Source organism: Oncorhynchus mykiss, chromosome 23 (assembly GCF_013265735.2).
Source record: "Oncorhynchus mykiss isolate Arlee chromosome 23, USDA_OmykA_1.1, whole genome shotgun sequence".
Lineage (NCBI taxonomy): Eukaryota > Metazoa > Chordata > Actinopteri > Salmoniformes > Salmonidae > Oncorhynchus > Oncorhynchus mykiss.
The window spans coordinates 38,232,901-38,247,846 of record NC_048587.1 but is presented as its reverse complement, the minus strand read 5'-3'; the positions used below and the strand labels follow the sequence as shown (position 1 = coordinate 38,247,846).

General features: G+C 42.4%; 1 protein-coding gene across 2 annotated transcripts in view; it reads left to right on the top strand.

Annotated features, from left to right (window-relative positions):
* LOC110502701 (leucine-rich repeat-containing protein 1) overlaps nucleotides 1-14,946 on the top strand; it is a 79,222-nt gene that overhangs the window by 23,560 nt on the left and 40,716 nt on the right. For both annotated transcript variants that reach the window (XM_021580941.2, XM_021580940.2), the window contains exon 2: nucleotides 13,003-13,120. In XM_021580941.2, coding sequence (XP_021436616.1) covers nucleotides 13,003-13,120 — 118 coding nt within the window. The remainder of the gene's footprint in view (nucleotides 1-13,002; nucleotides 13,121-14,946) is intronic.

The following is a 14,946-nucleotide window of genomic DNA, read 5'->3' as shown; positions in this document are numbered from 1 at the left end:
GTTACAGGGTAGACGTCCTCCTCCCTCATGTGGTACCCTTCCTGCAGGCTCATCCTGACATCACCCTCCCACATGACAATGCCATCAGCCATACTGTTCGTTCTGTGCATGATTTCCTGCAAGACAGGAATGTTCGTGTTCTGCCATGGCCAGTGAAGTGCCCAGATCTCAATCCCATTCAGCACGTCTGGGACCTGTTGGATCGGAGGGTGAGGGCTAAGGCCATTCCCCCCCACAAATGTCTGGGAACTTGCAGTTGCCTTTGTGGAAGAGTGGCGTAACATCTCACAGCAAAAACTGGCAACTGTGGTGCAGTCCATGAGGAGGAGATGCACTGCAGTACTTAATGCAGCAGATACTGCTACTTTTGATTTTGACACATTATTTGATTTCTGTTAGTCACATGTCTGTGGAACTTGTTCAGTTTGTCTGTAGTTGAATCTTATGTTCATACAAATATTTACACATGTTAAGTTTGCTGAAAATAAACGCAGTTGACAGCGAGAGGATGTTTCTTTTTTGGCTGAGTTTGTATACCTTATTTATGTAAGTATTCAGACCCTTTTGTTATGAGACTCAATTGAGCTCAGGTGCATCCTGTTTCCATTGATCATCCTTGAGATGTTTCTACGACTTGATTGGAGACCACCTGTGGTAAATTCAATTGATTGGACATGATTTGGAAAGGGCACACACCTGTCTATATACAGTCCCACAGTTGACGGTGCATGTCAGAGCAAAAACCAAGCCATAAGGTTTAAGGAATTGTCCGTAGAGCTCCGAGGCAAGGTTGTGTTGAGTCACAGATCTGGGGAACTGTACCAAAAAATGTCTGCAGCATTGAAGGTCCCCAAGCACACTGTGGCCTCTATCATTCTTAATTGGAATAAGTTTGGAACCACCAAGACTCTTCCTAGAGCTGGCCACCCAGCCAAACTGAGCAATCGGAGGAGAAGGAACCCGATGGTCACTCTGACAGAGCCCCAGAGTTCCTCTGTGGAGATGGTTGTCCTTCTGGAAGGTTCTCCCATCTCTGCAGCACTCCACCAATCAGGCCTTCACGGTAGTGGCCAGACAGAAGCCACTCCTCAGTAGCAGGGACATGACAATCAGCTTGGAGTTTGCCGAAAGGCACCTAAAGGACTCTCAGACCATGAGAAACAAAATGATCTGGTCTGATGAGAGTTTGAACTCTTTGGTATGAATGCCAAGCATCACGTCTGGAGGACACCTGGCACCATCCCTACGGGGAAGCATGGTCGTGGCCCTTCTCAAGCTGATTCCACTACTGCCCTCATGGAACTTCAATGGACTTCATTCAAACTGGAAACCATATCCTGTGGCTGCATTTATTGATGGGGACTTTTACAAAGCACATTTGAGGAAAAGGCGACCTAAATTCTATCAACTTATTGACTGTAGTGCTCGCCTGGAAAAACACTGTTGACCATTGTTATTCTGACTTCCGGGATGCATACAAGGCCCTCCCCCGCCCTCCTTTTTGCAAATCTGACCATGACTCCATTTTGCTCCTCCCTTCCTATAGGCAGAAACTCAAACAGGATGTAACCGTGCAAAGGACCATTCAATGCTGGTCTGACCAATCAGAATCCACACTTCAAGATTGTTTTGATCACGCGGGCTGGGATATGTTCCGGGTAGCTTCATAGAATAATATTGATGTGTATATACCGAGACAGTTAGTGAATTCATCAAGAAGTGTATTGGAGATGTTGTTCCCACTGTGACTATTGCAACCTACCCTAACCAGAAACCGTGCATACAGTTGAAGTCGGAAGTTTACATACATCTTAGCCAAAGACATTTAACTCAGTTTTTCACAATTCCTAACATTTAATCCTAGTAAAAATTGCCTGTTTTTAGGTCAGTTAGGATCACCGCTTTATTTGAAGAAAGTGAAATGTCAGATTAATAGTAGTGGTTATGATTTATTTCAGCTTTTATTTCTTTCATCACATTCCCAGTGGGTCAGAAGTTTACATACACTCAATTAGTATTTGGTAGCATCGCCTTTATATTGTTTGACTTGGGTCAAATGTTTTGGGTAGCCTTCCACAAGCTTCCCACAATAAGTTGGGTGAATTTTGGCCCATTCCTCCTGACAGTGCTGGTGTAACTGATTCAGGTTGAAAGGCCTCCTTGCTCACACACACTTCATCAGTTCTGCCAACAAGTTTTCCATAGGATTAAGGTCAGGGCTTTGTGGTGGCCATTCCAATACCTTGACTTTGTTGTCCTAGAGCCATTTTGCCACAACTTCAGAAGTATGCTTGGGTCATTGTTCATTTGGAAGACCCATTTGCGACCAAGCTTTAACTTCATGACTGATGTCTTCAGATGTTGCTTCAATGTATCCACATAATTCTCCTGCCTCATGATGCCATCTATTTTGTGAAGTGCACCATTCCCTCCTGCAGCAAAGCACCCCCACAACCTGATGCTGCCACCCCCGTGCTTCAAAGTTGGGATGGTGTTCTTCGGCTTGCAAGCTTCCCCCTTTTTCCTCCAAACATAACGATGGTGGTTATGGCCGAACAGTTCTATTTTTGTTTCATCAGACCATAGGACATTTCTCCAAAAAGTATGATATTTGTCCTCATGTGCAGTTGGAAACCGTAGTCTGGCTTTTTTTATGTGGATTTTGGAGCAGCAGCTTCTTCCTTGCTGAGCGGTCTTTCAGGTTATGTCGATATAGAACTTGTTTTACTGTGGATATAGATACTTTTGTACCTATTTCCTCCAGTATCTTCACAAGGTCCTTTACTGTTTTTCTGTGATTGATATGCACTTTTTGCACCAAAGTAAGTTTGTCTCTAGGAGACAGAACGTATCTCCTTCCTGAGCGGTATGACTGCTGTGTGGCCCCATGGTGTTTATACTTGCGTACTATTGTTTGTACAGATGAACGTGGTACCTTCAGGCATTTGGAAATTGTTCCCAAGGATGAACCAGACTTGTGGAGGTCTACAACTTTCTTTCTGAGGTCATGGCTGATTTATTTTAATTTTCTTGTGATGTCAAGCAAAGAGGCACTGAGTTTGAAGGTAGGCCTTGAAATACATCCACAGGTACACCTCCAATTGGTCTCAAATTATATCAATTAGCCTATCAGAAGCTTCTTTAGCCATGACAATATTTTATGGAATTTTCCAAGATGTTTAAAGGCACAGTCAACTTAGTGTATGTAAACTTCTGACCCACTGGAATTGTGATAACGTTAATTATAGTGAAATAATTTGTCTGTAAACAATTGTTGGAAAAATACTTGTGTCATGCACAAAGTAGATGTCCTAACCGACTTCCTAAAAAACTATAGTTTTGGCAAGACATTTGTGGAGTGGTTGAAAAATGAGTTTTAATGACTCCAACCTAAATGTACGTAAACTTCTGACTTCAACTGTAAATGGCAGCATTCCCGTAAACTTGAAAGCGCAACCCACCACATTTAACCATGGCGAGGTGACTAGGAATATGATAGGATACAAACAGAGTAGTCATTCCCCCCTCAAGGCAATCAAACAGGCAAAGGTCAGTATAGAGACAATGTGGAGTTGCAATTCAACGGCTCAGACACGAGACGTATGTGGCAGGGTCTAAAGACAATCACCAACTACAAAAGGAAAACCAGCCACGTTGCGGACATTGTCTTGCTTTTGGACAAGCTAAACATGTTCTTTGCCTGCTTTGAGGATAACACAGTGCCACCAACGTGGCCAGCTTCCAAGGACTGTGGGCTCCTTCTCCGTGGCCGATGTGAGTAAGACATTTAAACGTGTTAACCCTCTCAAGGCTGCCGTCCTAGATGGCATCCCTAGCAGCATCCTCAGAGCATGCGCAGACCAGCTGGCAGGTTTGTTTACGGACATGTTCAATCCCTGTCCCCTATCTGCTGTCCCCACATGCTTCAAGATGGCCACATTGTTCCTGTACCCAAGAAGGCAAAGATAACTGAACTAAATGACTACCGCCCCGTAGCACTCACTTCTGTCATCATGAAGTGCTTTGAGAGACTAGTCAAGGGTCATATCACCGCACCCTAGACCCTTTTCAATTTGCTTACTGCCCCAATAGGTCCACAGATGATGCAATCACACTGCCCTATCCAATCTGGACAAGAGGAATACCTATGTAAGAATGTTGTTCATTGACTACAGCTCAGCATTCAACACCAATGTACCCTCGAAGCTCATCATTAAGCTCGAGGTCCTGTGTCTGCACCACGCCCTGTACAATTTGGTCCTGGACTTCCTGATGGGCTGCCCTAGGTGGCGAAGGTAGGAAACAACATCTCCACTTCGCTGATCCTCAACACTGGGGCCCCATAAGGGTGCGTGCTTTGCCCCCTCCTGTACTCCCTGTTCACCCATGACTGTGTGGCTATGCACGCCTCCAACTCAATCAAGTTTGCAGACAACTCAACTGTAGTAGGCTTGATTACCAACAATGACGAGACCGCCTACAGGGTGGTGGTGAGGGCACTGGGAGTATGGTGTCAGGAAAACAACCTCACGCAACATCAACAAAACAAAGGAGATGATCGGGGACTTCAGGAAACAGCAGTGAGAGCACCACCCTATCCACATCGATGGGACAGCAGTGGAGAAGGTGGAACGTTTAAAGTTCCTCGGTGTACACATCATGGACAAGCTGAAATGGTCCACCCACACATTGTGGTGAAGAGGCTGAAGAAATTTGGCTTGTCACCTAAAACTCTCGTAAACTTTTACAGTTGCACAGTTGAGAGCATTCTGTCGGGCTGTATCACTGCCTGGTACGGCAAAAGCACCGCCGGGCTCTCCAGACGGTGATGCGGTCTGCACAATGCATTACCGGGGTCAAACTACCTGCCCTCCAGAACAGCTACACCACCTGATGTCACAGGAAGGCCAAAAAGAACATCAAGGACAACAACCACCCGAGCCACTGCCTGTTCACCCCGCTATCATCCAGCAGGTTAGGTCAGTACAGGTGTATCAAAGCTGGGACTGAGAGACTGCTACAGTGGGGAGAACAAGTATTTGAGACACTGCTGATTTTGCAGGTTTTCCTACTTAAAAAGCATGTAGAGGTCTGTAATTTTTATCATGGGTATACTTCAACTGTGAGAGATGGAACAAAAATCCAGAAATCACATTGTATGATTTTTAAGTAATTAATTTGCATTTTATTGCATGAAATAAGTATTTGATCACCTACCAACCAGTAAGAATTCCGACTCTCACAGACCTGTTAGTTTTTCTTTTAAGAAGCCCTACTGTTCTCCACTCATTACCTGTATTAACTGCACCTGTTTGAACTCGTTAACTGTATAAAAGACACCTGTCCACACACTCAATCAAACAGACTCCAACCTCTCCACAATGGCCAAGACCAGAGAGCTGTGGAAGGACATCAGGGATAAAATGTAGACCTGCACAAGAATGGGATGGGCTACAGGACAATAGGCAAGCAGCTTGGTGAGAAGGCAACAACTGTTGGAGCAATTATTAGAAAATGGAAGAAGTTCAAGATGACGGTCAATCACCCTCGGTCTGGGGCTCCATGCAAGATCTCACCTCGTGGGGCATCAATGATCATGAGGAAGGTGAGGGATCAGCCCAGAACTACACGGCAGGACCTGGTCAATGAACTGAATGACCTGAGAGCTGGGACCACAGTCTCAAAGAAAACCATTAGTAAAACACTACGCCGTCATGGATTAAAATCTTGCAGCGCACGCAAGGTCTCCCTGCTCAAGCCAGCGCATGTCCAGGCCTGTCTGAAGTTTGCCAATGACCATCTGGATGATCCAGAGGAGGAATGGGAGAAGGTCATGTGGTCTGGTGAGAAAAAATTAGAGCTTTTTGGTCTGAACTCCACTCGCCGTGTTTGGAGGAAGACGAAGGATGAGTACAACCCCCAGAACACCATCCCAACCGTGAAGCATGGAGGTGGAAACATCTTTTTTTTCAGGATGCTATTCTGCAAAGTGACAGGATGACTGTGCCGTATTGAGGGGAGGATGGATGGGGCCATGTATCGCGAGATCTTGGCCAACAACCTCGTGGCTGGGTCTTCCAGCATGACAACGACCCGAAACACACAGCCAGGGCAACTAAGGAGTGGCTCCGTAAGAAGCATCTCAAGTTCCTGGATTGGCCAAGCCAATCTCCAGACCTTAACCCAATAGAAAATCTTTGGAGGGAGCTGAACATCCGTATTCCCCAGCAGCAACAGCCCCGAAACCTGAAGGATCTGGAGAAGGTCTGTATGGAGGAGTGGGCCAAAATCCCTGCTGCAGTGTGTGCAAACCTGGTCAAGAACTACAGGAAACGTATGATCTCTGTAATTGCATACACAGGTTTCTGTACCAAATATTAAGTTCTGCTTTTCCGATGTATCAAATACTTATGTAATGCAATAAAATGCAAATTAATTACTTAAAAATCATACAATGTGATTTTCTGGATTTTTGTTTTAGATTCCGTCTCTCACAGTTGAAGTGTACCTATGATAGAAATTACAGACCTCTACATGCTTTGTAAGTAGGAAACACTGCCGATTTTGCAGGTTATCAAATACTTGATCTCCCCACTGTATCTCAAGGCCATCAGACTGTTAAATAGACATCACTTGCACAGAGAGGCTGCTGCTTACATAGACTTGAAATCATTGGCCACTTTAATAAATGGAACAGTAGTCACTTTAATAATGTTTACATATCTTACATTACTCATCTCATATGTATATACTTTATTCTATACTATCTACTCTTAATATATGTCGCTCTGACATGAATTAAGAATATATATATATATTCTTAATTCCTTTGACTTGGTATTTGTTGTGAAATTTGTTAGATTTTATTTGTTAGATATTGCTGCACTGTCGAACTAGAAGCGCAAGCGTTTCGCTACACCCGCAATAACATCTGCAAAACACTTGTATGTGACCAATAAAATGTGATTTGATCTGGCAGCATCATGCTGTTGGGATATTTTTCAGCGGCGTGGACTGGAAGACTTGTCAGGATCAAGGCAAAGATTATCATAGCAAAGTACAGAGATCCTTGATGAAAACCTGCTCCAGAGCACTCAGGACCTCAGACTGGGGCGAAGGTTCACCTTCCAACATGACAATGACCCTAAGCATACAGCAAAGACGATGCAGGAGTGGCTTCGGGACAAGCCGCTGAATGTCCTTGAGTGGCCTAGCCACAGCCCGGACTTGAACCCAATCACACAATATCTGGAGAGACCTGAAAATAGTTGTGCAGCGACGCTCCCCGTCCAACCTGACAGAGGTTGAGAGGATCTGCAGAGAAGAATGGTAGAAACTCCCCAAATACAGGTGTGCCAAGCTTGTACCGTCAATCCCAAGAAGACTCAAGGCTGTAATCACTGCCGAAGGTGCTTGAACAAAGTACTGAGTAAAGGGTCTGAATACTTACGTTAATTAAATAGTAACGTTTTTTTGTTTTTATACATTTGCAAACATTTCAAAAACCTTGTTTTTGCTATGTCATTGGGTGTTGTGTTTAGCTTGATGACGGGAGGGAAAACACTTTAAACCATTTTATAAGGAGTCAAGGGGTCTGAATACTTTCTCAATGCACTGTATGTATAACTTTGAGCTGGATTCCCTGTCTTTGCAATTAGTTTATTTTCGTTTGCGTGTACGTTAGCATTTTTTTGCTAGCAGACTCCATGGAAATTCGCTATTACGTGTGCTAATTTATTTAGCGTTCTGGTAATAAATGCCCAATTGGCTTTTTTTGTGGGGGGTTTTGGCGCCCCCTTGTGTATTAAGCCAGTAACGCCGGTGTGATTGAAGGACGGAATGAGGATATGAAAATCTGGATACCGCCCCATCCTAGTTGAGGTGCAATCAAAAAATTGTGAAAAGGCGCAGCGTGCACAGGTTACCATGTTAAGTGAACGATTGCCAGATCGAACGGTTGCAAGATCGAATCCCCGAACTGACAAGGTTAAAATCTGTCATTCTGCTCCTGAACAAGGCAGTTAACTCACTGTTCCTAGGCAAATAAGAACTTGAAAATAAGAATTTGTTCTGAACTGACTTGCCTAGTTAAAGGAAGGAATGTGCAAGTGTCCGCAGTCTGTCCAACTCTGCTCCAAACTGTCTAGCCTATTGGCTGGTATAGACTATACCGATAACTTAATATAATGGGCCACATAAGAATCACAGGTAATTTAATATTTCTTCAGTTATTTGTGTGCATTTTGATGTTGCCTATTGGGTGCAAAATAGCTGGCACCGTGGCTGGCAAGTGAGCTGTCACATTCGCCTAAAATAACATTGCGGGACTGGGGGGAAGCGGTCGGACAGAAAGCCAGCAGGAGCGGGCGGGTACGGTATGAAAAGCTGCGGTTTTGGGCGGCAGCGGGATGAAGAAATCTGTCATGCGCAGACTTCTTGATGGGTTCCTTGTGTTGGGTGTGCTCTGGGGGTGAATAACGGTAACAGGAAGAGCAGGTTAGGCTAGCTGACATTGTATTCTGGAGCAGCTGGTTGACTTGTCTTGTCGGGACATTGGAATAGGCCTAGTCTATAATGAACACACTAGAGGCTTGTGTGCTCCTCTGTCTGGCCAAAGGATCATTGAAACCATGAGTTTCAGGCCAGGACAAACATTCTATGAAACCAGTGTAGGTTTTATCCACACATCAGATGGCCAAGGTTGTATTCTCCGGGTGTGTGTGTCTGTGCCTCCATCCCAAGAATACCAGTTTACAGTTCAGTTATCATTAGGCTAGGTTTGTTGTTGACATAGCAGAATGTGTTATTGTGAACAGGAAAATGTACATTTCCAAAGAACTCAACCACAATGTAATATTTTTTATCAGTTAACCGCACACAGTCAACAAGAAAGGCACATGTGGACCTATTAGCTTGCCTATTTCATTCTCTAGTTTACATTTTAGCATATCATTGTCTCCTCTATTATAATTATAAGTAGGCCAAATCACAGCCTGGCTACCATTCAAACATAAAATGCAGTTGGTGTTGAAGCTGTAGGCCTAGAAAGTCCCAGTATTGATCTACTTTCCTTCACGCGAAGATGGGCAGGTCTTTGTCATAAAGACAACCTGCAATAGTTATGAAAGTTATATCAATGGTAAAGGATGAGCAAAACATTGATGGATTTGAAGGACTCCTTATTACCTTTTGAGTTCATAGCACCTAAGAATCACTAGGCTATTTAGCCTGTGTGTTAGGCTATTTAGGCTAACTCGATTTCTGTCTTGAAGTTATAAAACCTTGAACATTTCTGGAAGTTTACTTACCGGTAGAAGGTCTAGGCTACATTTTCATTTTCAATTAATGTAAAATATGGAAGCCTAGATTGAGTGTGCTCTTGAAAATGCAAATTGGAGTCCAGTTCACCATCACTGATTGCATTGTTTGCAATCAAAGTGAGCTACTTGTCCTTAAAATAGGCCTACTTCAATAGAGATTTTGTATACCTGTTATGCTGTAGCTTATTATTCATATTCAATTAAGGTGGAGGGCTATTCCCTCACGACTTCTGTTAGTCTCACTATAGGTCTCTACTCCTAGGGTCGATGTGCATTTAGACAGGCAGCCCAATTCTGATCTTTTTCCACTAATTGGTCTTTTGACCAATCACATAGCTCTTTTGCCCAAACGTGCAAAATCTCACAATTGGGCTTGCTTCTGAAAACGAAGCCTAATGCAGAACTTTTGCCAATTATTTGCATATCTCATACCCATCCAATTTATACCACCTTTACACAAGTGGTATAAACTGAAATTAGGCCTAGATATAGAAATAAAAAATCTGATTTTGAGTTTTTAGGGTGGCTGTGTAAACACTTCATTTTCAAGAACACTGGTTGTATGTTTTTGAAACAAGTCTTTTGGGGTTAATGTTAATATTTATGAAACAGAGATGGTGTCTGGAAGTGTATAAGGCAGCATCCAAGTAGGTCATCATCCAGATAAAAGAACAGGCTAGTTCATTACATCAGAGAACTGGGTAGGAACTGAACAATATTTGCCAGACCACTGACTACCACTCTTAAACCTAATTGCTTAACTTTTTGCTGGTTAAAACTTATTTAGTGAGTTGATTGTGGTCAAGTATGGTCTTTCAGTTAGCCTGTTATTACATATGTTTAACAGTAGCTAGGTGTCCATCCAGTTGGCGACAGATTTTAATGCAACTAATGTAAAAACTATGTGCATTTTCCCACCAGACATTTTTCCATCAAACTGACTTGTTGTTGATAAGTCTATGTATGAGGACGTAGTGCACATAGAAATAACTTTTGCAGTAATATTCCCATATACCGAGAGAACTCTACTCTGTTTTTATAGCAAATGTGCCCAGTCTGGTCTTGGCAGGTGCGCTGAAAAAAATTGTTTACAGATAACAACCTCATCATGTAGGCTATGGATAAAAGCGAGATTCTTTTTGTTGGTTAAACGGCAGCCAAGCATCCATCATCATGTCACCAGAACAGAACCCTCGATATTTATTGGAAAGGAGCCTCAAGCTCATCACCGTGTGCTTTCACCACCCTGTGAATTTCATCTTAACTTATTGCATTTTTGTAGCCTTATAAACTGCATGCTTTCCCAAGTCGTAGTGGGATAACAACAAACAAATTGTCTATCAACATTTAAAAAATTGTACTGACATTTCCTGTTTCCATCAACCCGGTTGTGATTATTATAATTTTTTTTCATGTGTCAGGTAATTCATCCACATGAAATGGTTGGATGGAAACCTGGTTAGTCACTCAACAGTTTAAAGTGGCAATCAGCAGTTGAAACAATAACAAAGCATTTCCCTGCCCCCGTTTTGGTAAAAAGTTGAGGCATGGGGCTGGAGACATGTGACCACTCTCAAATTAAAAGACAGAGGTATTGACGCAAGGACTGACCATCCATGATATCAAATGATAGTTTTAACCATATTTTGAGGTTATATAGTGTTTTTTTTTTTTATGTTCTTTGTTTACAAACATTTGACTAAACAAGCTTATAGTTTGACTGTTCTTGTCTACTTGCAGTGTTTTAGGTTTTGTGTGCACCCTAGGAATAATAGCTGCTACTTCGGCAAAAGCTAATGGCAATACGAATAAACCAATAAAAAGACAAGTTATATTTTTCAAGAATCAAGTGGTACATTCATTTTATAAGCCCCAAAATTGATGTACAGTGGGGCAAAAAAGTATTTAGTCAGCCACCAATTGTGCAAGTTCTCCCACTTAAAAAGATTAGAGAGGCCTGTAATTTTCATCATAGGTACACTTCAACTATGACAGACAAAATGAGAAAAAACATCCAGAAAATCTCATTGTAGGATTTTTAATGAATTTATTTGCAAATTATGGTGGAAAATACGTATTTGGTCACCTACAAACAAGCAAGATTTCTGGCTCTCACAGACCTGTAACTTATTCTTCAAGAGGCTCCTCTGTCCTCCACTCGTTACCTGTATTAATGGTACCTGTTTGAACTTGTTATCAGTATAAAAGACACCTGTCCACAACCTCAAACAGTCACACTCCAAACTCCACTATGGCCAAGACCAAAGAGCTGTCAAAGGACGCCAGAAGCAAAATTGTAGACCTGCACCAGGCTGGGAAGACTGAATATGCAATAGGTAAGCAGCTTGGTTTGAAGAAATCAACTGCGGGAGCAATTATTAGGAAATGGAAGACCTACAAGACCACTGATAATCTCCCTCGATCTGGGGCTCCACGCAAGATCTCACCCCGTGGGGTCAAAATGATCACAAGAACGGTGAGCAAAAATCCCAGAACCACACAGGCGGACCTAGTGAATGACCTGCAGAGAGCTGGGACCAAAGTGACAAAGCCTACCATCAGTAACACACTATGCCGCCAGGGACTCAAATCCTGTAGTGCCAGACGTGTCCCCCTGCTTAAGCCAGTACATGTCCAGGCCCGTCTGATGTTTGCTAGAGAGCATTTAGATGATCCAGAAGAAGATTGGGAGAATGTCAGATGAAACCAAAATATAACTTTTTGGTAAAAACACAACTTGTTGTGTTTGGAGCACAAAAAATGCTGAGTTGCATCCAAAGAACACCATACCTACTGTGAAGCATGGGGGTGGAAACATCATGCTTTGGGGCTGTTTTTCTGCAAAGGGACCAGGACGACTGATCCGTGTAAAGGAAAGAATGAATGGGGCCATGTATTGTGAGTGAAAACCTCCTTCCATCAGCAAGGGCATTGAAGATGAAACGTGGCTGAGTCTTTCAGCATGACAATGATCCCAAACACACCGCCCGGGCAACAAAGGAGTGGCTTCGTAAGAAGCATTTCAAGGTCCTGGAGTGGCCTAGCCAGTCTCCAGATCTCAACCCCATAGAAAATCTTTGGAGGGAGTTGAGAGTCCGTGTTGCCCAGCAACAGCCCCAAAACATCACTGCTCTAGATGAGATCTGCATGGAGGAATGGGCCAAAATACCAGCAACAGTGTGTGAAAACCTTGTGAAGACTTACAGAAAATGTTTGACCTCTGTCATTGCCAACAAAGGGTATATGACAAAGTATTGAGAAACTTTTGTTATTGAAATACTTATTTTCCACCATAATTTGCAAATAAATTCATAAAAAATCCTACAATGAGTTTTTCTGGATGTTTTTTCTCATTTTGTCTGTCATAGTTGAAGTGTACCTATGATTAAAATTACAGGCCTCATCTTTTTAAGTGGGGGAACTTGCACAATTGGTGGCTGACTAAATACTTTTTTGCCCCACTGTACAGTAGCAACTGCAGCTTGCCCCTTTTAATTGGGTTCATAGGTTTCTGGAAAGCGTTTTTTGTTTTATCACTGATACTGTTCCATCACATTTTCAGGATGGGACAAATAGTAGGCCATTGAAAACCATATTTTATCTCATTTGTTCACACTGAATGCTTTACTATGTCCATGTCAACTATACAGCCAGTCTAATATGTGTATTTTGTCTTTTCCAGCCATTTTTTCAGCTGCTAAAGCTACGAAAGCTGGGCCTGAGTGACAACGAGATCCAAAGACTTCCTCCAGAAATTGCAAACTTCATGCAGCTGGTAGAACTTGATGTCTCTCGTAATGGTGAGATGAGAGAACCACTGGTCTTAAACACTGTTGGAAGGATCTTCAACCCCACCAAATTAACTCACATTGATTCAACCACGGGTGCTATGAATGAACAAACATTTTAAAACTGCTGATATTTTGATTAAAAATACATTTGATTGATTGATTGTTAAGCCCTTTTTACGTCAGCAGATGTCACAAAGTGTTATACAGAAACCCAGCCTAGAACCACAAACAGCAAGCAATGCAGATGTAGAAGCACGGTGGCTAGGAAAAACTCCCTAGAAATGCGGGAACCTAGGAAGAAACCTAGACCTTGGTTATAAGATGTTATTACTATGATAGGCCTATATGTTAGAAAATGTAGCGAGTAAGTGCTAGACAAGCAATAGAAGTAGCTCAAACCACCAGTCATGCTCAGCACTATCCATCCTCTCGCTTTCACTGTACACATCAAACATATTCTCAGAGCCATAATGGTGTGGTTTCTCTCATAATGTCTGGACTAAAAGGGTTAACATTCCTCAAAGAAAGCTGCCATCACAGAGCTTCCTAGTAGGACCAAATCCAGAATGCTTCCCAGCAGGACCAAATCACATGCAACTCTCCATGTTTGGCGCAACAACCATGATCATTTAGTGGCGATTCAAATTATTTTAAATAGACAGTTCTCCTTTATGTATGTTTTATGTCTATCTGTTTACATTGCCTGGATCAGTAGCTTTTAGTGTAATGTCTAGTTGGATGGACTTTCTGAACTATTTTGTAATCTTGATTGAGGGATGTCATAGTTAATGATTTTATAGTTTGGTCAAGAAAGCTTGTCTTCACAACCTTGTCTTCATTTTACGTCCAATGTTTGATACTCGATACCAGTGTTTCCCAAACTTTTTATAGTCCCGTACCCCTTCGAACATTCAACCTCCAGCTGCGTACCCCCTCTAGCACCAGCGTCGGCCGACTCTCAAATGTTTTTTTGCCATCATTGTAAGCCTGCCCACACACACTATACGATACATTTATTAAACATAAGAATGAGTGTGTTTTTTCACAACCTGGCTCGTGGGAAGTGACAAAGAGCTCTTGTAGGACCAGGGCACAAATAATAATATCATTCTAATCAATAATTTAGCTCTTTATTTAACCATCTTGCATATAAAACCTTATTTGTTCATTGAAAATTATTGCGAATAACTCACCACAGGTTAATGAGAAGGATGTGCTTGAAAGGATGTACATAAATCTGCAATGTTGGGTTGTATTGGAGAGAGTCTGTCTTAAATCATTTTCCACACACAGTCTGTGCCTGTATTTAGTGTTCATGCTAGTGAGGGTTACAAATTCACTCTCACATAGGTGTACACATCAAACCTGGTTGCAAAGGGCATCAGTGTCTGAATAGCGCGATTTGCCAAGGAAAGATACTCTGAGCGCAGCCTAATCCAGAAATCTGGCAGTAGCTTCTGATTTAAATTCAATTTTCACAGAACCACTTGTTGCAATTTTGATGAGGCTCTCTTGTTCAGATATTGGTAAGTGGACTGGAGGCAGGGCATGAAAGGGATAACGAATCCAGTTGTTTGTGTCATCTGTTTCAGGAAAGTACAGTGAGGGAAAAAGTATTTGATCCCCTGCTGATTTTGTACGTTTGCCCACTGACAGAAATGATCAGTCTGTAATTTTAATGGTAGATTTATTTGAACAGTGAGAGACAGACTATCAACAAAAAAATACAGAAAAACGCATGTCAAAAATGTTATAAATTGATTAGCATTTTAATGAGGGAAATAAGTATTTGACCCCTCTGCAAAACATGACTTAGTACTTGGTGGCAAAACCCC